General features: G+C 38.0%; 1 protein-coding gene across 11 annotated transcripts in view; it reads left to right on the top strand.

Annotated features, from left to right (window-relative positions):
- DOCK10 (dedicator of cytokinesis 10) overlaps positions 1-25,180 on the top strand; it is a 304,984-nt gene that overhangs the window by 155,420 nt on the left and 124,384 nt on the right. For 10 of the 11 annotated variants that reach the window (XM_061386579.1, XM_061386560.1, XM_061386598.1 and 7 more), the window contains exons 4-7: positions 10,380-10,462; positions 22,715-22,787; positions 23,055-23,177; positions 23,421-23,555. In XM_061386579.1, the coding sequence (XP_061242563.1) occupies positions 10,380-10,462; positions 22,715-22,787; positions 23,055-23,177; positions 23,421-23,555 (414 nt within the window). The remainder of the gene's footprint in view (positions 1-10,379; positions 10,463-22,714; positions 22,788-23,054; positions 23,178-23,420; positions 23,556-25,180) is intronic. The other variant, XM_061386612.1, reaches the window with a different exon arrangement.

Raw genomic sequence — 25,180 nt, 5'->3', positions numbered from 1 at the left:
GGGGGAAACACAACTATAAAAAAGCCTCTCCAAATTGCAAATAATTCATAATATTTTCTTAATAAAAGTAGTGCAGATAAAAAGATTTTTGTTTCTCTTTGAAGAGGCTCTTAATTCATTAGTGAAGGTCTTGCTGGAGGTTTAAGGGAATCTATATTGTATGTACTTTTATAAGTATTTTTTTTTTCTTCTTTTTTTTTTAATTTTATTTTATTTTTAAACTTTACATAATTGTATTAGTTTTGCCAAATATCAAAATGAATCTGCCACAGGTATACATGTGTTCATGTATACCTTTTATAAGTATTTTTAAAAGTACAGCCACATTTATTTTGCAACTTCAAGAATTTAATGGAAAATGATATCAAAATCTGTTAACCTGTATATAGGCCTAGTTTATATAATGATTTTTTCTGGTCAGAATAAAATGGATCACCCATTTTTTTTTTTTTTTTTACACTAAATGTATGATAGTAAAGCTCAGTGATAAAGAATCTGCCTGCCAATGCAGGAGATGAGGGTTCAATCCCTGGGTCAGGAAGATCCCCTGGAGAAGGAAATGTCAACCCTCTCCAGTATTCTTGCTTGGAAAATCCCATGGACAGAGGAGCCTGGCAGGCTATAATCCATGGTGTTGCAAGAAGTCAGACACGACTGAGTCCACACACATACACACATACAGAGATAAACATACGAATGTTGATTAAGGTAAATTCAAATTAATCTACTGTTTAGTGGTGTTAGGATAGAATGTATATGGAAAATGCAATTTAAAAACAATGAAATCAAAATTTTTTGTGTTTTACATTAACCACCCTGAAGAAACGTATTTCCTAGTGTTCAGTTCCCTAGAATAGTAGTCTTGTTTCCAAATATGCAGGTGTTAGTCACTCAGTCATGTCTGACTGTTTGTGACCCCATGGACTGTAGCCCACCAGGCTCTTCTGTCCATGGAATTCTCCAAGCAAGAAAACTGGAGTGGGTTGTCATTTCCTTCTCTACCAAATATGCAAAATGGTTCCAGTTCTAAATTGACTTCCTCTAGACTTCTTCACAATGAGAGTCATCCTATGTTTGGTGGTAAGTGAATAAAGACAGAAATATAAATCAGAGACCCTGGAATATAAAAATAAAAAAAAAGATTCTTTATAAGTTTGAACCTAACATTTCAATTGCATTGAATTACAATATAATTTTTGAATTATATGAAAAGAATGATTAAATCATAATTTTATCAAAGGTTTTGTTTGTTTGTTTTTTGTTGTTGTTATTTTTTAGTACCATCCATTTGTTATGTCCTGACAAAATACTTGGGATAGCTAGCTGGAAAATTAAAGTGTATTCCCCCAGATTAGGCACAGGTATGACTTATGAAAGTCTAATTTTAAAGTTTGTTCAGTTGCCTTAATGCAGCACATTTTGAAAAGAAAAGCCAAATACCTTGATTCATTTTCAGTTTAGAATCAACCAAGACAGCAATTTAGGCAACTCTATAATTCAAACAAAATAGTTTAAAAATTATTTTCACTTATGGTTGGCCTTTGCTATGATATTCTGTTTTACACTGTACGGGCATATTTATATACATAGCAACATTATCTAATATCAAATAATATTTTTAAAAAACCAGACTCAAAAAACTATTAAATAAGATTCTATCATGACTTCTGAAATTGAGTCAGATCTATAGTCACATTTATTTTCTCCAAACTCATTTCCATTTCTCTCTCTAGAGTGTAGGATAAGTTTTAAAAGATCGTTTACAGTTCACCTTATTTTTATAGTGCAGAAATTAATGATTTAATTTTAAAGGAATATATAATGTGATCCACTTAAATTTTAAAAGAAAATACCTTTTCCTTTTTTCTAAAATACTGGTGCATTTATTGGGTGACCAATATCCTGATTTGCAAGAAGTTTCATGTTCTATCTGTTGGCCTGGCCAATAGCATTTCTTTTCACTTTGAAGTGCCTCAATGTGGACAATAAATTATCCAGCCACTCTTTCAATACATAATTCACCTGAATTCACTTAAATTCATGATGCTGCATTTTTTAACATTTACAAAATAGTCATAATTATTTCTAAATGTTATAAAGAATGGCATTGATATGAAAATTACCACCATCGTTTTACACATACCGATTCATCCCAGTGGTAAGTAAGGGCCAAAGAGAGCACCGTTTGTGGTCACATAAACCTTCCTGGCAAGGCAGTAGTCATGTAATTAAGTAAGCCTCTATAGCCAGGAAGAAAAATAATTTTGAATCTAAAAAGCCATCTATTGCCTGCTTATTACTCTGTAGTCATAATATAATAATCAGCCTTTTTAAGAGCTGGACAGATTACATTGCCAAACTCAAATTGCTATTTGAGGTAGGTAACATGATTTGAATTGATTCTGATGATTTTCTAAGTTCAGTTCAGTTCAGTCGCTCAATCATGTCTGACTCTTTGCTACCTCATGGACCTCAGCACGAAAGGCTTCCCTGTCCATCACCAGTTCCCGGAGCTTACTCAAACTCATGTCCATCGAATTGATGATGCCATCCAGCCATCTCATCTTCTGTCGTCCCCTTCTCCTCTGGCCTTCAATCTTTACCAGCGTCAGGGTCTTTTCCAATGAGTCAGTTCATCACATCAGGTGGCCACAGTATCTGAGTTTCAGCTTCAGCGTCAGTCCTTCCAATAAATATTCAGGACTGATTTCATTTAGGATGGACTAGTTGGATCTCCTTGCAGTCCAAGGGACTCTCAAGAGTCTTCTCCAACACCACAGTTTAAAAGCATCAATTCTTCAATGCTCAGCTTTAGAGTCCAACTCTCACATCCATACATGACTACTGGAAAAACCATAGCTTTGACTAGACAGACCTTTGTTGGCAAAATAATGTCTCTGCTTTTTAATATGCTTTCTGGGTTGGTCATAGCTTTTCTTCCAAGGAGTAAGCATCTTTTAATTTCATGGCTGTAGTCACCATCTACAGTGATTTTGGAGCCTCAAAAAATAAAGTCTCTCACTGTTTCCATTATTTCCCCATCTATTTGCTATGAAGTGATGGGACTGGATGCCATGATCTTAGTCTTCTGAATGTTGAGTTTTAAGCCAGCTTTTTCACTCTCTTCTTTCACTTTCATCAAGAGGTCTTTAGTTCTTCTTCACTTTCTGCCATAAGGGTGGTGTCATCTGCATATTTGAGGTTGTTGATATTTCTCCTGGCAGTCTTGATTCCAGCTTGTGCTTCATCTAGCCCGGCATTTCGCATGATATACTCTACATATAAGTTAAATAAGCAAGGTGACAATATTCAGCCTTGACATACTCCTTTCCCGATTTGGAACCAGTCTGTAGTTCCATGTCCAGTTCTAACTGTTGCTTCTTGACCTGCATACAGTTTTCTCAGAAGACCAGTCAGGTGGTCTGGTATTCCCATCTGTTTAAGAATTTTCCATTGTTTGTTGTGATCCACACAGTCAAAGGCTTTGGCGTAGTCAATAAAGCAGAAGTAGATGTTTTTCTGGAACTCCCATGCTTTTTCAATGATCCAACAGATGTTGGCAACAGATGATTTTCTAAAAAGGGAAAGAAAGGGGAGAAAAATGAAATGTTTTATTTATAGTGTTTTAGGATACCCTTTACAGTTATCCAATCTTTTCTAAAGTATTTAGGTATTTAGAACTTTTAAGGTGTCATATTTAGTTATTTCTAAAAGAAAAAAAAAAAAAAACATGGAAGATTCATTCATTAAAAATATGTATTAAATGTCTCCTATCATTGAATGTCTCCTAAAGGCCCCATGCTGGAGTTGGTATGCTCCCTGCTCTTATAAAAGACCATGCCTACTTGAATAACACTGGAGCATCATCTCAGTTACTAAAATTCCCTGCATGAAGCTGGGACCCTAATGTTTTCAGTTCCTAGGCAGACAACATGTTAAGGACATAGTCATATTGTCACTCTGGTGGAGTGATGGATTTCAAGGCCCCCTCTAGAGATTCTGATTCAGTGAATCCCCTGTAGGGCCCAGGAACCTGCATTTTAATTAGTAACCCCCATGGACACAACACAGTTTAGGAAACACTATCCTAATAGTTTAAAAGCCTTTGGCCAAGTTGACCTAACTCAAATTTTTGTATGTCTAAAAAAATAACAGGCAGAGATGGCAAGATAAAGGCTTAACAAGCAAATGTAATAAATGAATAAAATGTGAACCAGGGCATTGCTGTTTGGAAAAATTAACCAGTTCAACAAACTTTTGTTGAACATCCGGCCTTCATCTTTGAAGCTGACTATGGCAGCCCCCCATTTTCAAGGGGAAAAGAAGTGGGTATTTTGAAACCAGTATTGTGGCCTAGGTATTAATAATTTTTAAGGAGAAAATGGGACCATTGCCTCATTGTAACAAGCAGAGTTATAGTCTGTGGCTTGAATTTCAACAGGTCACTTCAGCTTCAGGTTTGGACAAAGAGGAGTTGTTGTCATAATTATAATAATTCTTAATGATCTTCTTAGAGTGAGTATGTGGGCTAGAGCAAAGAATAGAGAATAATTTTCTATGCATAACATTTCTAAAATGCCTAACTATGTAGGAGAAACATTTGTATGTTTGTAAAATCCACTGGCTTCCTCAGAATCGGAGAAATCACTGATTTAGAAAGATTCCTGAGGGTCATCCAATTCAACCTAAATCTTCATCTACCCACTACCAGATATAAGAAACCTAACAAGTAAATTCAGGAGTTTGATTAAAAAAAAAAAAAACAGAATACTGTGATTATCAGAGCTTAGATAGCTCTCTAAAACTATACTTGAATAAGTCAAGAAAAACAAGTTGTTATTCTCCACTACTATGAATGTGATTTATAGAATGAGTCAAACTGACTGGCAAAACTGATTTTTTAATCAAATATTTATTGATTATTTACCCTCAGTTAGGTATTTTATAGGAATTGAACCTAAAGAAGGGGGTATTATTTAGACAGATAAAAAAATTAGAGATACTAAATCACTTAATTGAGATCTGCCAATTAATACCAAAATTCAAAACCAGGTCTGTCTGACTTCAAGACAGAGAGAAACACCACAGGAAACATTTGGCTTGATAGTCCAGATGTGATTTGAAAAAAACAGAAGTCTGCAGTTAGCAAACAACTCATAAATGACTTGAACAGACTTCTTAAGTCAGACAAATCCGCTTTGAAATCCTGCTTCTGTCATGTGTGGGATCTTGGGCAGAAGTCTGCGCCTCTCCTTGCCTCTGTGGTCTATAAAATGGGAATAACAAAATCTCATGTAGTGCTTCTTAAGATTGTATGTAAAGGACCTAGTAGAACAGTATCTGACAAACACTTACCACTGCAAAACAAAAAAAGTTTTTACCAGGCTATACCGATATAAGAAAGTCAGTCAGTTAGTCAATTCAGTCACTCAGTCATGTCCGACTCTTTGCAACCCCATGGACTGCAGCACGCCAGGCCTCCCTGTCCATCACGACCTCCTGGAGTTGACCTCCCTGTCCATCACCACGTCCCAGCTCTACATGAGCTGAAACTCATGTCCATTGAATCAGTGATGCCATCCAACCATCTCATCCTCTGTCATCCCCTTCTCCTCCCGCCTTCAATCTTTCCCAGCATCAGGGTCTTTCCTAATGAATTGACTCTTTACATCAGGTGGCCAAAGTATTGGAGCTTCAGCTTCAGCATCAGTCCTTCCAATGAATATTCAGGTCTGATTTCCTTTAAGCTGGACTGGTTTGATTTCCTTGAAGTCCAAGGGACTCTCAAGAGTCTTCTCCAACACCATAGTTCAAAAGCATCAATTCTTCAGCACTCAGCCTTCTTTATGGTCCAACTGTCACATCCATACATGACTACTGGAAAAACCATAGCTTTGACTAGTCAGAACTTTGTCAGCAAAGTAATTAATGTCTCTGATTTTTAATATGCTGTCTGGGTTGGTCATAGCTTTTCTTCCAAGGAGCAAGCATCTTTTAATTTCATGGCTGCAGTCACCATCTGCAGTGATTTTGGAGCCCAAAATATTAGTCTGTCACTGTTTCCATTGTTTCTCCATCTATTTGCCATGAAGTGATGGGACTGGATGCCATGATCTTAGTTTTTTGAATGTTGAGTTTGAAGCCAGTTTTTTCACTCTCCTCTTTCACTTTCATCAAGAAGCTTTTTAGTTCTTTGCTTTCTGCCAGAAGGGTGGTGTCATCTGCATATCTGAGGCTATCGATATTTCTCCCGGCAGCCTTGATTCCAGCTTGTGCTTCATCCAGCCAGGCATTTCACGTGACGTATTCTGAGTATAAGTTAAATAATCATTGTGACAATATACAGCCTTGACATCCTCCTTTCCCAATTTGGAACCAGTCTGTTGTTCCATGTCCAGTTCTAACGTTGCTTCTTAACCTGCTTACAGATCTCTCAGGAGGCAGGTAAAGTGGTCTGGTATTCCCATCTCTTGAAGAATTTTCCAGTTTGTTGTGATTCACACAGTCAAAGGCTGTACCGTAGTTAAAGAAGCAGAAGATAGATATTATGAGACAGAAATTTCTAATCCAGTCTAATGTCCTGAATGTTCAGCTGCTAAATCAGAGATCATAATAAATAAAATGAGTTACAAGTCTTGTTGGAAGTCAATACTAGTTCCAGCCCAAGAATGAAGCCCTGCAGTTCTTGGTTCAGTTATATACCCTCTTATATATTCTTATAAAGAGTATATATTAGTTTGGCATGTTTTTTAATCAAGAATCTTTAAAATACTTTGAACACTTTATCGTAAGAAAATAATCCAAAATGGATCAGACTTGGGGGAGAATGAGAGGAATAAATGTGTGAAGATATACTCTGAAGCATTTTTTTCTACAATGGCACAAAATTTGAAATACCCTTAAGAATGACTCACTCTCTCCCCTTTATAGTGTTTGAGTTAGTTGCTTAGTCCTGTCTGACTCTTTGTGACCCCATGGACTGTAGTCCGCCAGGCTCCTCTGTCCATGGAATTCTCCAAGCAAGAATACTGGAGTGAGTAGCCATCCCTTTCTCCAGGAGATCTTCCTGACCCAGGGATCAAATCCAGGTCTCCTGCATTGCAGCTCATTCTTTATCATCTGAGCCACCAGGGAAGCCCTTCTATAAGTCTTGCTCAAATGTCACCTTCTTTATAAGACTCACCCTAATGATTCTATTTAAATTGTCCTCCTTCTCCCAACTCTACCATCCTCCTTCATCTGCTTTTTTTTTCACACTACACTTACCATTCCTGATATGTTAACACAATTTACTTATTTTTGTGTCTATTGACCAGCTTTTCACAAGGGCTTATGTTTTAAGAGATCATGAATTTTTGTCCTTTTCACAGATGTATTTGCATCAGCAAAGAAAATCCCTAGGTACAGAGTATGGCTTCAAAAATGTTTATTAACCGTATTAATGAACTAAGAGACTGGGTTTATAAATTAGGGTATGAGACTTTATTCTACTTATTTAAAGTGTCATAAAATTTGAAAAGCAAAAGTAGAAAATCTTTAGAATATACCATTAAGGGAAGGATTGAAGGCAGGAGGAGAAGGAGATGACAGGGGAAGAGATGGTTGGATGTCATTACCGACTCATTGGACATGAGTTTGAGCAAGCTCCAGGAGTTGGTGATGGACAGGGAAGCCTGGCGTGCTGCAGTCCATGGGATCACAGAGTTGGACACGACTGAATGACTGAACTGAACTGATACCATTCAGTGAATAAAAATAGTATTTCAATTCAAATATTCAAGGACAATTGGATAAACTATGCACCAGGAAAAAAAAAAAGATTGAAAGGAACTGCCAAAAAGGGATGAGTTTTATGTTTTTGTTTTCCATTTTGTACCATTTGAAAACTACAGCAAAGTGTTGAGAAAGGGAAGTAAGAAAATGAGAGAGGATGGGAAAGAACCATAATCATGAATGTTTTGCCTCCTTGGGTAGGGATGCTGTGGGTCTTTTTCTCCTTGCCTGAATTCCTGGCATCTTTATCCAGAATGAAGATGGAACTTTCCAGCCAAGGAATATATCAGGGCTCAGATTTCCTCTTATTTCCAGAAACATGTGGTTTGCACAATTGGCTCAGAAATTGGCAAGTTAAAAAATTGAATATTAGCTAAATATTCAGTTTTATTCACATTCCTCTTCTCCATCCAGAGTCAGTACACATCCGCTGGATTCCCTGTGGCTGTTATCCATGTCCATTTGTCTCGCGCCTGTTGTGTTTTTATCTCTTCTTTTCTCCTTTCCTGCTGCTGCCACTCTCCCCCTCCTATCTTTGTCCTAGCCTCACACATTGTTTGCCGTCAGCCCCCATTTGTGTGTGGGTGTTTCCCTGAACAAATAAAGCAATGGTATTGAGAAAGTTCGAGGCCGGAGAAATCTAGAGCGGCTTAGCACTCCTAGTCCCTCTCCCTGCCTTCCCTGTGCATCTTGGACCAGGTGCCCACCCGGCGCTCTCCACCTCCCATCTGTACCCATCTCTGGGCCATTCTCTCCCACTGTCTGTTCCTGCTAAGACAGGGCCAGTGCTTTCTTTGTTGTAGTGCTTCTACATCCTGAGTAATGATTCTCACAAAGAGATCTCCTTGCCTGTCCCCTTCTTGGTTACAAAGACAATCAGAGGTCTTATCTCTCATATTGCATTAAGTTTATTACTCCTCGTTTTTTCCTACTAATGCTAGAGGACAGGTATCCTTATAGTTGTGCTGTTGCTGTTTAATTCCCAGATTCACATAATTTTAGAATCGAAAGGAATCTTGAAAACCATCTAGTGATGGAGAACAGTGTGGAGATTCCTTAAAACCTGAAAATAGAACTGCTTTATGACCCAGCAATCCCACTGCTGGGCATACACACCAAGGAAACCAGAATTGAAAGAGACACGTGTACCCCAATGTTCATCGCAGCACTGTTTATAATAGCCAGGACATGGAAGCAACCTAGATATCCATGAGCAGATGAATGGATAAGAAAGCTGTGGTACATATACACAATGGAGTATTACTCAGCCATTAAAAATAATACATTTGAATCAGTTCTAATGAGGTGGATGAAACTGGAGCCTATTACACAGTGAAGTAAGCCAGAAAGAAAAACACCAATACAGTATACTAACACATATATATGGAATTTAGAAAGATGGTAACGATAACCCTGTATGCAAGAGAGCAAAAGAGACACAGATGTATAGAACAGTCTTTTGGACTCTGTGGGAGAGGGTGAGGGTGGGATGATTTGGGAGAATGGCATTGAAACATGTATAATATCATATATGAAACGAGTCACCAGTCCAGGTTCGATGCATGATACAGGATGCTTTGGGCTGGTGCACTGGGATGACCCAGAGGGATGGTACAGGGAGGGAGGAGGGAGGGGGTTCAGGATGGGGAACACGTGTACACCTGTGGCGGATTCCTGTTGATTTATGGCAAAACCAATACAGTATTGTAAAGTAATTAACCTCCAAATAAAATAAATAAATTTTTATTTAAAAAAACAAACATCTAGTGGAATCCCCATTACCAGTCCATGATCAGTGCTGTGCCAGGTGGTGCATAGATGGTGCTTGGGGAATATTTGCCATCAGTGAATACTGTAAATTCAGTCATTATGAACCACTGTAAGATAATGCTGTGCCAGTTGCATAGGTGGTGTTTGGGGAATATTTGGCATCGATGAATACTGTAAATTCAGCCATTATGAACCACTGTAAGTTGATTCTTTTGCACTATTAACTTGGTGTTTTAAAGGTTTTTGGTCATCTTTTATTCACATATATTTATAAAAAAATCAATCAATGATCAGGGAGAAGGCTGGGCTCAGAAGGCAATGAGGTAAAACTGAAAAACTAAAGTTAGCAACAGGGTTGTTATAAAGAGGAAAAGGATAGGTTTGCTAATGCAAGAACAAGAAGAAATAGGCTAATATGATGATGAAAGGATGATGCATAATTAATAACATCTTTCACTATGAAGAACTGTTAAAGAAAGGATTGCCAAGAAAAACTGAAAAAATGACAGTACTTGAGGTTAGTGACATATCCAGTTATGATTCACCAGATGATTAAATTAGGCTTTCCTTGATGGAGAAAAGTAGACTAAATATGTTAAATGGTTCCTCCTGTAGGATTCTGGGAAGGGTTAGATTTCCCTTTCACTGAAAAATGGAATGATCGTAATAAGCATGTGCTTACCTACCTTAAAATCACTCACATAAAAAAAAAAAAAATCACTCACATAGCTACCTTAACATTAACCCGGAGACAATGAACACTGAATTCACCTTGCTTCTTATCAGGACAGCTGATATTTGAATGATAAATTTTAACTGTCATTTTTTCCTTTCAGGCTTGTAAATTTTATAGTTCCCAGTGGTATGTGGTAAACTACAAATACGAACAGTATTCTGGAGACATTCGACAGTTACCTCGGTAAGAACCTTCTATGAGTAATCCTTGGGTTTTTCCATATATAAACTATGTTCTCTGTCACTGTTTATGAATATGTGTACATTCACCTAATACCAAGTTATATTTAAAAAATTAAAAAATAAGAGTCACAAGAGAACATTTTGTTGAACAAAGTATTATTTATATCTTCACAGAATTGGATGACAGATAAATATACTCATTTAGGATAGCCTAGGGCTTCCCAAGTGGCTCAGTGGTAAAGAATCCACCTGCCAAGCAGGAGACCCAGGTTCAATCCTAGGTTGAGAAGATCCCCTAGAGAGGGAAATGGCAACCCACTCCAATATTCTTGCCTGGGAAATACCATGGACAGAAGAACCTGGCAGGCTATAGTCCATGGGGTCGCAAAAAGTCACACACAACTTAGTGACTAAACACGAACAAGGCTTTGAGCAAAGTTTTAAAGTGTTAGGTCATTCTTGTGTGAGCTGTCCTTTCAAGAGCAGATACAAGAGGATTAAAAGGTACAAGGTGGACCAGAAATTTTTTTCTGATATGGTGTGTGTAGCATTCAGGTTTGCCATTGGATTCATATATTTTCATGCTGGGATATCAAAAAGCATGAAAATAAACAACCTGCACAAGAGCAATAATGTCTAAGAATAGCAAAAAGGAAAAGCAAGCACCTAATTCTTTTCAGACTGTAGGGAAATAAAGTCTTTAGGAGAAGATAACTTCATTCTGTACCTGCTTACCTGTCACCTCTATAGAGAAGCTACCTGACCTAGAGCAGTCATTTATTCCATGTCTGTGTCCCTCACTAAAGTCAAGTCCAAAAGAGCAGAGACTCTGCCTTCCTTGCAGAATCTTTTGCAGGCCTTGAAGAATGCCTGGCACATAGTAAAGTGAAAGTGAAAGTCACTCAGTTGTGTTCAATTCTTGTGACCCCACGGACTATAGTCCATGGAATTCTCCAGGCTAGAATACTGGAGTGGGTAGCTATTCCCTTCTCCAGGGGAATTTCCTGACCCAGGAATCAAACTAGAGTCTCCTGCATTGCAGATGCATTCTTTACCAGCTGAGCTATCAGGGAAGCCCTGGCACATAGTAAGTATGCAGTAATTACTTATTGGATAAGTAAACTGAGTGGGTCAAAAATTTTAAAATCTAATAATCCTGGATGGGCTTGAAGTTGCTTAAATTCAAAGAACTGTGATGAACTGGAATCTCCCAACACACTGGTTCATCAGACTAAAATGATGCACATTATCCAGAAAATAAAACTTAAGACAGAAATAAGTGAATTTTTTACTAACCCTTTCCTCAAGTGAGACTTTGAGGTCATACACATTGCACATAACTTTTTAATGGGCACATGGTTTAGATTTGGGCACCACTTTTTAAGATCTCCCGTGCCCAAAGAAACATCTTTTCCAGACTAGAATACTTGGAAGTACTGTGTTCAACTCCAAATGCAAAATTTGAAGAAGGTGGAGTTATGGAGCAGCACTGGAAGTGACATTTAAGCTCAGATCTGAAGGAACAGTAGCTACCAGCGCTGTGATCTCGAGAAAAGGGTCCCCAGAAGAAATAACAGGGGCAAAAGCTCTGAGCTGGGAATCAGAGTGACCATCAGAGAACCTGGACCTAAGGGTTGATTAAAACCCTGGAACCAGGCAAGGGACCTTGTGGGCCCTGGAAATGAGCTTGGGTTTTATTCTCATTCAACAGAAGACTATAGAAATTGTAACCTAGAGTGTGACATTATCTAGTTTACCTCTTTAAGAGATTACCTGCTCCACTGTATGGAAAATGGGATTGTAGCAGTGAGAATTAAAAAAAAAAAAAGATGGAAGGAGACCATTTCTTTGGAGTTGAGTTCCTGGGAAGAGCAAAGCAATGTTCCTCTAAAACAGCAAGTCTTTATTCAAAACAGTGAATGTTTGATTTTTGCCAAATCTCTGAACATTCCTTTAGATTCAGGTCACTCCTAATAGATAACCTCCTGTAATTTCATGTTGAGATGGTCTTATCACACCCTAAACTTTCATGAGTAATTATTACATTCAGAATGTCTGGACATTAGTCACGCATGTAGCTGCCATTGAGAAGCAAAGCATTTTTTTACCATCAAGTCTTCCTCTTTCTGAAAATAGTTCTGAGAAGTGGTTACAACTTGGAAGCCATGTCCAAGCACTTGGAAGACAGTTTATAAAGGGAGAGAGTGTAGAAAGAGGTGTTTAGCTTTCATTTGGCATAAATGCCTTCCTACTGTCCTTAGGTCTACTGAACACTTTAGTAGCTTTATCTCCAAACACTTCATCTTTTCTTATATCCCTGATGCCATAAAAATATATATTAATTTAAAAATTCACATGTACTATATTCTTCCTCTGTTGAAAAATAGAGAAAGCACCTCCAGTCAGAACAGGGTCCAGATGTCATTGCTGACTTGGAATTCTTGTAGAGCACAAGAAGAAATCCCATGAGAGGAAATGCAAAAGTCACATAAATATTGTTGAGAATTTCTCTCAGTTTAACTAAAGGATGTGAAAGTTGATACCAAGAAGGGGAAGAAGACTACCACTAAGTAGGAAACTGTAATGAACTATGTATGTATATTCAAAATGAAAATCAGAAGTTCTAGAATAATCCTCACGTATCCTCTAAACAAATGAAGATTGTAATATTGAATAGCAAAAGTATTTTTTAATGATTTTACAAGGCTAGGCACTCCCCACTAGACTACAGATATTTAGGTCAGTAGTAGACACATAATTTACTTGGGCCTTCTGAGGCTATTAGAAGTAAATCATTTTCATACCTCCTGGATTAAAATTCTCCTATGTCTGCTACCAATTTAAACTGATCGTTTCTTTTTATGGGTTGCTGAGGCTATAAAATAAAAACTTACAATTATGGAGAAGTGAAAAAAGATGTTTGCTTATCTCCCTCACTTTTAGTCCTTGAATTTAAAATTGTGTTGTTATTAACTCTTAAGAACCTCACTTTTTTGTGTGTCTGTTCATAGGAAGATATTGGAGACAGACTCTATTTAAGGATAGAATACAAAAAGTAAAGCCTTCACAAATTAGAAATAAAAATCAGTACCGAAATCGGTGTTCCTAAGGAGACAAGAATGTCATTAAAAAATACATATGATGTCAAAGGAGCCAAGAATATAAATGGCGAAAGGATATAAACATTGGGAACACTAACAGCCACAAGTAAAAGAATGAAATGAGGCTACTATCCTACACCATAAGTGAAATTAACTCAAAATGGATTTACTACTTGAGCATAAGACCAGAGACCATAAAACTCCTGGTGGCGGGTGCGGGGGGCAGTGGGGAGGGGGCGGGTGGTAAAAAGAAAAGACATAGGTGATAAGCTGCTTGACATTGGTTCTGGCAATTTTTGTGTGTGTGTGTGCAACAAAAGGACAAATAAGCAAGTGAGATTCCATCAAACTAAAAGCTTTTGCACAGCAAAGAAAATCATCAAAATAATGAAAAAGCAACCTACTGAATGGGAGAAAATATTTGCAAAGCATATATCTGATGAGGTTAATATCCAAAATGTACAAATAATTCGTACAACTCAATGGCAAAAAAAGAAAGAAATACAATAATCTGATTTTTAAAATGAGCAGAGGATCTGACTAGACATTTTCCCAAAGAAGACACACAAATGGCCAACCAGTACATGACAAGATGCTCTGTATCACTAATCAGCAGGGAAATGCAAATCAAACCACAATGAATTATCACTTCACACTTGACAGAATGGCTATAATCAAACCACCCAGAGATAGCAAGTGCTGCTAAGGATGTAGAGAAAAGGGAACCCTGTGCACTCTTGGTGGGTACGTAAACTGGTACAGCCACCATGAAAACGAGTATGGCGAGTCCTCAAAAAATTAAAATTAAAACTACCATATGATTCAGCAATTCCACTTCTGGGTATTTATTGGAAAAAAACAAAAACACAAATTCAAAAAGAAGTACGCACCCCCCAAGTTCATTACAGCATTATTTGCACTAGGCAAGACACAGAAACAACTTAAGTGTCCCCTGATGGATGACTGGAGAAAGAAAATGTGGCATATATACATAACAGAATACTATTAAGCCATAAAAAGAATGCAATTTGTCAGTTTTGACAACATGTGTAGACCTTAAGGGCACTATGCTGAGTGAAATAAGTCAGAGAAAGACAATGCCCTTGGATCTCACTTATGTGGAATTTTAAAACAAAATGAAAAGAAAACAAGCCCACAGGTACAAAGAACAGATTGATAGTTGCCAGATAGTTGCGAAGAAAATCAGGTACAAACTTCCAATTATAAAATAAATGAGTCATGGAAATGGAATGTACAGTTTGGTGTGTAGAGTTAACTATACCCTATGAAGTATTCTAAAGTCACCAATAGAGTAGATCTTAAAAGTTCTCATCACAAGAAAAAAAAAATTTTTAATAGCTACGTATGATGATGATGTTAACTAGACTTACTGTGGTCATCATTTCACAATATATATAAATGTAGAATCATTTCTTTGTACACCCAAAACTAGTATAACATCATCTATCAATTATATCTCAATTTAAAAACTATGAAACAAACAAAAAATATGATGCCACAGATTTTGTTAATCCATGGGGTAAAATACAGGAATAATACGACATATTTAGAAGTTTTACCACAGATGGGTAGGTATAAGGAAGAAAATTTCATAAAGTGTATTTCTTGACAGAAGAGCAAATAAAATGAAACCAGTTTAGCTGGACTGATTTGGAACAAAAAAAAAATTTTTTTTTAATAAAAGAATACTTCTTGAGTGTCCACTGTGAGCTGAAATGTTCTGGGTGCCGTATTTATGTTATCTCATTTAATTCGCATGATCCCACGGAGTAACAACTGTCTTCCTTGTTGTATAAAGCAAACCAGACCACTAAAAGGGTTGGTAACTTGCCCCCAACCTCACTCAACTCAAGTATCCCCACACTCCTTGTTTGGGGCATAGGAAATAAGACTGACCAAAATGGCAGCTACTGTGGATCCAGACACCAGAGGGTGAAGTCCCTGCTGAGCTCTCGAAACCTGGAGCCCAAAGGCCCACAGTGCCATTAGGGGAAGAATTTTACTTTCATCCAGCAGAGGGGCTTATCTTTAAATGATCTCCAGAAGAGAGACCAGTCATTGATTAACAGCCCCAGAGATGTGAAACTGAGCAGCGATAAAAACAGGAATGCTGTGCCCTGTGGGTCAGTGGGAAGGGGAGTGGGAAAGAAGAGTTCTCAGTAGCCCCACGCCTCAGCAGTGGTCCAAAGGCTCTGCCAGCGCACTCCAGGGCACTTTCTTACAAGGCTAACCTCACCTCCCCTCTCTCTCCCTCCCTCTCTGCGCTCCAGCCCCACCAGCGGGGCTCTCCTGAATGCTGGCTGCAAGCCTATCTTCCTCAAGATCTTTGCTCACCATTCACTGTGCCAGGATGATCTTCCCCCAGATCATCACAGGCACGGCTTCTTCTCCTTCTCAACGGAAATGGCCATCTGTGACCACCCTTTCTAAGCCTGGCTTCTACCACCTCTACCTTGATCGTTCTTTTCTCTTTGTTGATGTTGTTTAGTTGCTAAGTCATGTCTGACTCTTTTGAGACCCCATAGACTGTAGCCCACTAGGCTCCTCTGTCCCTGGGACAGAGGAAAGAATTCTTTCTCCAGGAAAGAATTCTAGAGTGGGTTACCATTTCCTCCTCCAGGGAGTCTTCCCAACCCAGGCATCAAAACCGCATCTCCTGCGTCTCCTGCTTAACAGGCAGATTCTTTACAGCTGAGCCACCTGGGAGAGGCCTTCTTCTCTTTAATTTTCTTCAAAACCATTTCCATCCTGGGAAATTATCTTGTTAATTTATGCTTTATTATCTACTCTCTCCTTCCTTAGAGGGCGAGCCTTCTCCACTTGGGGATTTAATTTCTAATACATGGTTGGCATTATCACAGGTCTTCTAAGTGACAGGTGCTGTCTGGTAACTGGATCATTTAGTGACAAGGAAGAACGCCTCCAAAAATTAAGACCACTCTCAACTCATAGTGAATTTGATCAAGCAAACTTAGATTTAAGAAAATCTGACAGTAAAAGAGCATTCCCATTGACCTATCCCCCACCCGGGATATGACCTATATTGACATTCACTAATCTGCACGTATTTTTTAATGAACAATAAGGTCTGCATGAATATCACTAAGGATTAATGCAGTGGCTCTGTTTTGCTAGAGACCTTATTGGTCTTATCTGTCTATCATATAATTTTTTGTATCATAATACTTAAGTGATAAAAAGGAAAGCTTAAAGAAAATTTGGTTTTTATGAAAGAGTTTTGAGACTTCACAAGTTGTAGTATTGTAACATTACAACTTGTGAAACTTTACAAATTTAAAAAATTGTTTTCAGTGTTTGTATGAAGCCCCTTTCTCTCTTTTCAGAATCATCTGTCCTTGAAATGCCAGGGGAAAATACTTGAGAAATTCATCCTCAGCATTTGAGAATAGTTGCACATATTTTTGTATAACTTTAATTAATTTTTATTGGAGTATAGTTGCTTTACAGTGTTGTATTAGTGTCTGCTGCTGCTGCTGCCAAGTCGTATCAGTCATGTCCGACTCTGTGACCCCATAGACGGCAGCCCACCAGGCTCCCCGTCCCTGGGATTCTCCAGGCAAGAACACTGGAGTGGGTTGCCATTTCCTTCTCCAATGCATGAAAGTGAAAAGTGAAAGTCAAGTCGCTCAGTTGTGTCCGACTCTTTGTGACCCAAGGACTGCAGCCCACCAGGCTCCTCCGTCCATGGGATTTTCCAGGCAAGAGTGCTGGAGTGGGTCACCAGTGCCTTCTCGGGTATTAGTGTCTACTATATAGCAAAGTGAGTGAATCATACATATACATAGGTTCCCCTCCCCCTTTTGGACTTCCTTCCCATTCAGGTCACCACAGTGGATTAAGTAGAGCTCCCTGTGCTGTACAGTATATCCTCATTAGTTGTCTGTTTTACACGGAGTATCAATAGTGTACGTTTTTTTTCAATTTTTCTTGGTATTAAAAAAATTCAAGAGATGTCATGTTCATCACTCTTTAGATAATTTCTTCAACACTTTAAAAAAAAATCCCCCCTATATTCTATTATGCAAATTTTCAAACATACAAAAAGTTTTGGAAAACTTATACAATCAACACCCATATTCCTACCATCTAGAATGTATCTTTTGCATTTTGCTATTTTTGCTGTATATGTATTTTATGACATTATCTGTTCATCCACCCATGCATCTAGCTCTCTATCAGTCCGTCTTCTATTTTGACCATTTCAAAGTGAGTTTAAAATATCAACACACTGTATGTTGCCTTTCTAAACACTTTAGAATGCATACCATTAGCTAGAAATATGTATGTTTATAGTTTACTTTTTTTTCTTTTGAGGGAAACTTTAGGAGAAAAGACACACATTGTAAGTGAACCATTGGATGGCTTTAATTATGTACATACCTGTGCATCTGAAAACACTACTAAGATAAGGGACATAATCATCAGCTGCAAAGAGCCCATTGCTGCCCCTTCCTGGTCAGTCCTCACCCCTACTTTCCTCTCTCCCCAAAGACAACCATTGTTCTGATTTTCTTCACTACAGATTAGTATTACTAGTTCTAAAACTTCATCACATTGGAATCATGCTGTATGTATTACTGTGTTTCCAACTTCTTTGACTCAGCATGATGTTTTTGAGTGATACCCACATTGTTACATGTATTGGTAAATCCTTTCTCCTTCTGAGCAACATTCCTTTGTGTGGATCTACTATATCTGGGGGCTTCCCAGGTGGCACAGTGGTAAGGAACCTGCCTACTATTGCAAGAGATGCAAGAGACTTGGGTTCAATCCCTGTGGAACTGTGGATACAGCATTTTGAGTTAAGCTGTGCATAAGTCACTTTAAGATCATGGACTTTTGTGAAATTGTGTCTGTCCTTTTAAGGTTGTCTCAATTCCCAGTTCTCTGCTGAGAGATTTGTGGAAAAACCCTCACAAGTATTTAGCCTTATACATTTGAGATTCATGAAAGCCCGACTTTGTTTCCTTAATTCTTTGTTATTTCATTACTAATTTGAAAGTCTGTTCCTTCTCTCCTTTCTTTACACTTTTATAAATATCTTTGCAGAAATGATAGACTGTAGAACATGGCCACTGTTTCAAGCCACAATTATCAAATATCTATAAAATTATTCTTTTATGAGAAAGAGAAGAAAGGATAAATCACATGAAAAAAGATGACAGAATAAAGAGTTCAGAAATGAATAGTGTCCAGGTCAAAGGGAGATGGACAGAGAAGGACTAGCATATAGTTTAGGGCCACCTTGGGGCCAAATATTGACCTTCTGTGTTCAAAGTTGTCTCTGTTGCCATATCCTCAGTTTTCCCTACTCATCCCTTTATCTTTCACCTGGGATGTTTCTTAATAGTGCCTTTACTGCCCTGCCATCATTTTAAGAATTCTGGAACACTCATTTCTCCTCCTCTACAGACAAAATACTTCAAGTAATTGCTCTGAAATCAGCCCTTTGAACTTGCCTTTGAATCTCAGGCAACCTGTCACCTGTCACGGGAGCAGAGGTTGAGGAAGGGGTCGTGTTTCACAGTTTTCTTTTGCCAATCAAATGAAAAGGCAAAAGGGACTGCTTCTGGTTCAAGGAGTGTCAGGACATTGTTAAGGAGAGGAAGAGAATTTTAGGTGTGATAGAAGGAACTTCTCAGGAGTCCCAAAATAACAGTGTGGTCTGCTACATCAGTGTTCTGCCCTCTGATTTGCATGCATGCACGCTAAGTCACTTCAGTCGTGTTCAACTCTTTGCAACCCTATGGACCGTAGCCCGCCAGGGTCCTCTGTCCATGGGATTCACTAGGCAAGAAAACTGGAATGGGTTGCCATGCCTCCTTTGGGGGTCTTCCCAATCCAGGGATAGAACCCGTGTCTCTTACGTCTCCTGCATTGGTAGGTGGGTCCGTTACCATCAGCACCACCTGGCCCTAACAAAAGAGGCAGAACAAGTTAACATCAGGGCAGCTGGCACAGATAGACTTGAGTATCTCTAAGGTTTTGCAAGAAGCAGAAAGAACTAGATACACCAGGAATCCTTTAGAAGAGAAAAATGGCTGCCATCATACTTAACATGCTTATTAAAGATGGTTTAGACTTACTTGTCCTTAATACAAGAAGTAACATTTCAGAGATAAAGTGTCTGACCTCATCTGTTTCACTATGTGTTTCTGTGAGTAACTGTTACGAACCTCATCTTCTCAGCAAAATAGCAAGATTAGATGAGACATGGATCCCCGGTATTTGTGTACAAAAGTCTGATTATACGTGCATACAATTTAATAAAAAGCAATGTGCTACTCCGGCTTCTCAGGTGGCTCAATGGTAAAGAATCCAACTGCCAATGCAGGAGGCATTCGATCCCTGGGTCGGGAAGATCCCCTGGAGGAGGAAATGGCAACTCACTCCATTATTCTTGCCTGGGAAGTCCTATGAACAGAGAAGCCTGGCGGACTACAGTCCATGAGGTCGCAAAAGAGTCAGACATAACTTAGCAACTAAACAACAACAAATGTGCTACTTAGTACATATTAAGACTTTAGTACAAAATTTCTGCACTCTTGGTATATATTTTTCAGCTTTCAGATAAATCATGGATGAAGAAGGTTGTATTATATATTAATACGTTTTTGAAATTTGGACTAACACATAGCAAGTAAATTCATACACATTAATTAACAAATGTTTATTGATCACTGACCATGTGTCAGAACCTGTGGGGTTAATAACTTTGAAATACACATTTCCTACCACTCTTCTTTTAAACCTCTGGCTTTTAAATTAGACTGTTACTATTTACAGCTATTTATCTATGGATCGGAGAAGGCAATGGCACCCCACTCCAGTACTCTTGCCTGGAAAATCCCATGGACGAAGGAGCCTGGTAGGCTGCAGTCCATGGGGTTGCTGAGAGTCAGACACCACTGAGCGACTTCACTTTCACTTTTCCCTTTCATGCATTGGAGAAGGAAATGGCAACCCCCTCCAGTGTTCTTGCCTGGAGAATCCCAGGGATGGGGGAGCCTGGTGGGCTGCCGTCTCTGGGGTCGCACAGAGTCGGATACGACTGAAGCAACTTAGCAGCAGCAGCAGCATCTATGGGTGCTGGAATGTCCTAACAGGACTATGCAACCAAAACAAAATAGAGAAATAAATCAGAATTAGGGCTGAACTGAGACTCCATATATCATTTATAGTAATCAAGTACTGTGTACACCAGAATAGCTTTATATTTATTAGTTATGAATTTTGGTAGCAAGCAACTTCCATTAATTTGAATTTATAAAATAATTTAAATTTATAAAGTAAATTCAGTATTTATTTATAAAATAAATAATAAGATACTTTTTAAAAACCTATTTACAGGCATAGAGAACAAACATATGGACACCAAATGGGAAAAGTTGAGGTGGGATGAATTGGGATTTATATTTATATTTATATATATATATATATATATACACATTATTGATACTGTGTATAAAATAGATGACTAATGAGAAACTACTGTATAGCACAAGGTATTCTGCTCAGTGCTCTGTGGTGACCTAAATGGGAAGGAAATCCAAAAAAGAGGGTATAGATGTATACAAAGAGCTGATCCACTTTACTGTACAGTAGACATTAACACAACATTGTAAAGCAACTATACTCCAATAAAAATTAATTAAAATAAATAAATAAAAACCTATTTAACATGTTGGAGTTGTCTCAGGATTTTGATCACTCAGAATGTGTCCACTGCTAAAAAGAATATCACCACGATCCCTTACAAAAACAAAGTTTTAAAGTATGCCTTTTCATATTATCCCTATTCACCTTGCTTATCAATAATTCAATCAACAGTGAATCTTGAGGAAAGGAGGAAGTGGAAAGTTATTGTCTAATGGATACAGAGTCAGTTTGGGAATTAAAATGGTCTGGAGATGGTCAGTGACGATGGGCGTATAGTATGAATCTACTTAATGCTACTGAACTGTGCACATGAAAATAGTTAAAATAGAAATTCTTCTGTTATGTATATTTTACCACAATAGAGGGGGAAAAAAACACATTTATCAGGTGTGGAGACCGTGGTTCTGATTTCAGGCTTTTCACAATTTAGTAGCAAGGTTACTGTTCTTTTTGTGTTCTGACTTCCTCTACTGTGAGGTGGGAATGGGCATTTTTAGGTCTTTCAGAAGAAGGATAAAGGATATTTTGAATTCATTTGAATCCACTGAATTTCTATGTGAATGAACAGTTTGGTGATTTTATGAATACCTGTATAATTGTGCTTCCCTGATAGCTCAGTTGGTAAAGAATCCACCTGCAATGCAGGAGACCCCAGTTGCAATGGAAATACTGAATGTGCTCATGGGTTGCTTCTACATAATATAAGTCATTTCAAAGAAAAGGCTCTACCTTGCAAATCCTTCATGTAGGATTTTCTAGCTTGGTATAAAAGAATGCCTGAAGTTTGGATGATTCTATCTGGGTTCCATTCAACCATGTGTTATGAGATAGAATTAAGTCAAGGAACATTTATTTCTGTCTTATTTTACCATTTGTAGAGCCAAGTGAACACTCTTGCTCCTTTGGGCTGGTCAGCAATGCTCTGACTGAGAGGTGTTTTCTGTGCTACCATGGAAATGCCTAAAGTGAGCACAAATGCCGCTAAGTCACGTTGGTGCAGACTTTTGGGAGACACCAGGGTTGGGGACCAGCACAGCCTAGTGGCCAGAGTAGTGGCTGGTTTTCAAATGACCATCCTATAAGCCTTGAGCATGTCACATAAAAGCAAAAGAAAAAAAAAAATGAAAATATTGCTGTGTTATATTCCACTTCAAAATGTGGAAGAATAAAAATATAAATCACCAAGGCCTTAAAATTGTCCCATTTGCCTTCATCTAATTAAAAAGGACATGTGTAAATCTGTGCAAATAGTAACTCTGTCATTTAAAATGGAGATTTATTTACTGGAGATAAGATATAATGGTGTAGGGGGCCAGTTAGTACTTCCAAAGAAAATGGCCCCACATGAGATAACATTATTTTATAAAAGTCTATAAGAAGCTGTTACTCAGCTGAAAGCAATGTCTCAAATGACAAATCAGAATCTTTTTTCTTCTTTTTTTTAATATCAGAGCAGAATACAAACCAGAGAAACTTCCTTCACATTCCTTTGAGGTTGACCATGAAGATGCTGATAAGGATGAAGTAAGTAAATGGTTGAGAGTGAAATGTTTAAAACATGAGGATAATTAGGTCCTATCTAACATGTTTGAAATTCAGACTAGTTTCTCCTAAAGCTGCAGTAACCGTTGGTGTGAGGATTTTTAGACAAAACGAATCACGTTTGTTTTGAAATTGAACATGATTATTTCAGATGAGTCAGAGAAAAAGGGAGTCTCATTTTTAAGTGCAGTGTCTAAGATCTGGGATTCACAAAAGATTGCTGTGATGCTAATGATGCCTTTTGTACAGGATACCACTTCCCACTCATCTTCCAAGGGCGGAGGGGGAACGGGAGGGACCGGAGTTTTCAAGTCTGGTTGGCTCTACAAGGGGAATTTTAACAGCACCGTGAACAACACCGTTACTGTTCGGGTAAGAAGACATAGAGACTCATTTTGTTTCTGCCACCTTTCATGACACCCACCCCCTCTTTAGTCACACAACTGAGGTGAGCTATTTGCACTGAGTTTGTGTTTCATGTCATATTTTATTTATGAGAAAGGAAGATGCTCTTCTCAGAACAGTGCTCAAGAAATGTAGTACTCTTGAAGGGATTAGAAAATTCTAATTTCCATGAATTTGAACTACCTCCTCATATTTTTTTCCTTTATTTAGTCATTCAAAAAGCGCTTCTTCCAGCTGACTCAGTTGCCAGATAATTCCTACATCATGAATTTTTACAAAGATGAAAAAATATCCAAAGAACCCAAAGGCTGTATCTTTTTGGATTCCTGTACAGGTGTGGTACAGGTGAGTAGAAATCTCTTTTTCCCTGAGAGTTTTTTTAATTGAAAAATGCATTCATCCAATCATCATTCATTCATTCTAAAAATATTTATGGAGTACCTGATATAAGCCAAAAACTATTTCAGACTCTTAAGGATTCAGTGGAGAGGGAAGGCAGCCTAGAGACTTGCTTTCACAAAACTTACTTCAATAAAGTAAGGAAAACAGAAAATAGGCAGGGGGAAAAAAAAAGAAATAACGGAATGGAATAGTTGGTAAAATCTGGAATAAAGAAAATGAACAAGGCTACAGAATGGGGAGAGACAGATGGTGAAGTTGGAAAGGAATCTTTATGCTCCAGAAGTGATAGAAACATTTATGAAGAGAAAATATTTGATCTAGAGATTAAAGCATGAGCAGGGGCAGCAAGTACAAATGTCCTGAGGCCAGAGCAAGTCTGATATATGCAAGGACAAGAGGAAAATGACCACCTGTATAGCTACAGTGTAGAGATCCACTGAGCTAAAGAATGCAGTATGCTTATATGTAAACCACATAGTTCAAAGAAAGTTCTTCATGAATGTTACCTTTATTTTTAGGTAATATTGCAATTGTAAATTTACAGTGTATATACACATCATCCTCCTTCTAAGAGCAGGTTTCTTCAAGGGCAAGGATTATATTGCATTGGTTCTCAAGAGTTGAATCTCAGAAACTGAATCTCAGACATGGCAATTTTAACCAACAATGCTCTTCTGCACTAATTTGTCCTCAAATTATTGTCCTTAGTATTAAATTTGATATGGACCATTTTGGCAAAAAGAAGCAGAAAAATTCCATATGCCTCATTTGGACATCTTATTCTTTCTACTCTGATGATCGAACATTTTTATTCTTTCTCATGTAAAAATTGAAGCAGTCAAGTGTTTTAGTAGTCTTCCCTCCAATTTAACATTAAACGCTGGCTCATTGAGATTGAGGACTCTGTTTCTGATCACAAGTCACTAGGAACAGTTCTTTGTGTTTCCACCAAACCGTGGGCATTCACATAGCTTGCTACATGGCTTAGATTGCCTCTTGGAGTCATACCAAGGGCACTCAGATGCATGGATGCAAAATAGAATTCTCTTCAGTCACTTAAGCCTCATCTATTTCTGGATGGTTTAGCTGTTAAAATCTGGAATTTCTCCAGAAAGTAATAATACTGAACTTTAAAGGGAAAGAATTAATTAAGTGTTGCTGAGCCCTCCACTAGAAATGAAAGATAATTGCTTTCTAACACAGTTGCCAACTTTCCATATGGAAAGGGCAGTAAGGATCTTAATGGAAGATGGAGATAGTTTTCTATTGTTGGTCACAAAGGAGACTCTTTGGCTTTAGAAATATGAAGTAAGACTTTAACAATAGATTTAAAGATCAATAACTACATTTTATAGACATTCAGCTGAAAAACTGAATATTTTCTTTTCCCTTTGTACCTCCAAACTTGCTGTAGCCAATGAGTCATCATCTTTTAAGAAGTATCATTGTATCCCTTGCTAGGTGTTAAGTTTGCAGAGACATAGATTCTTGTGTAATTTCTTCTTCCAAGAGTGGTATAACTCTGTTGAACACAGAGTCAGTTAGTGCTCTAATCTGACCTTTCACCT

Source organism: Bos javanicus, chromosome 2 (genome assembly GCF_032452875.1).
Source record: "Bos javanicus breed banteng chromosome 2, ARS-OSU_banteng_1.0, whole genome shotgun sequence".
Taxonomy (NCBI): domain Eukaryota; kingdom Metazoa; phylum Chordata; class Mammalia; order Artiodactyla; family Bovidae; genus Bos; species Bos javanicus.
The sequence above is the reverse complement of the archived record's forward strand: the minus strand, read 5'-3'. Positions and strand labels throughout refer to the sequence as shown.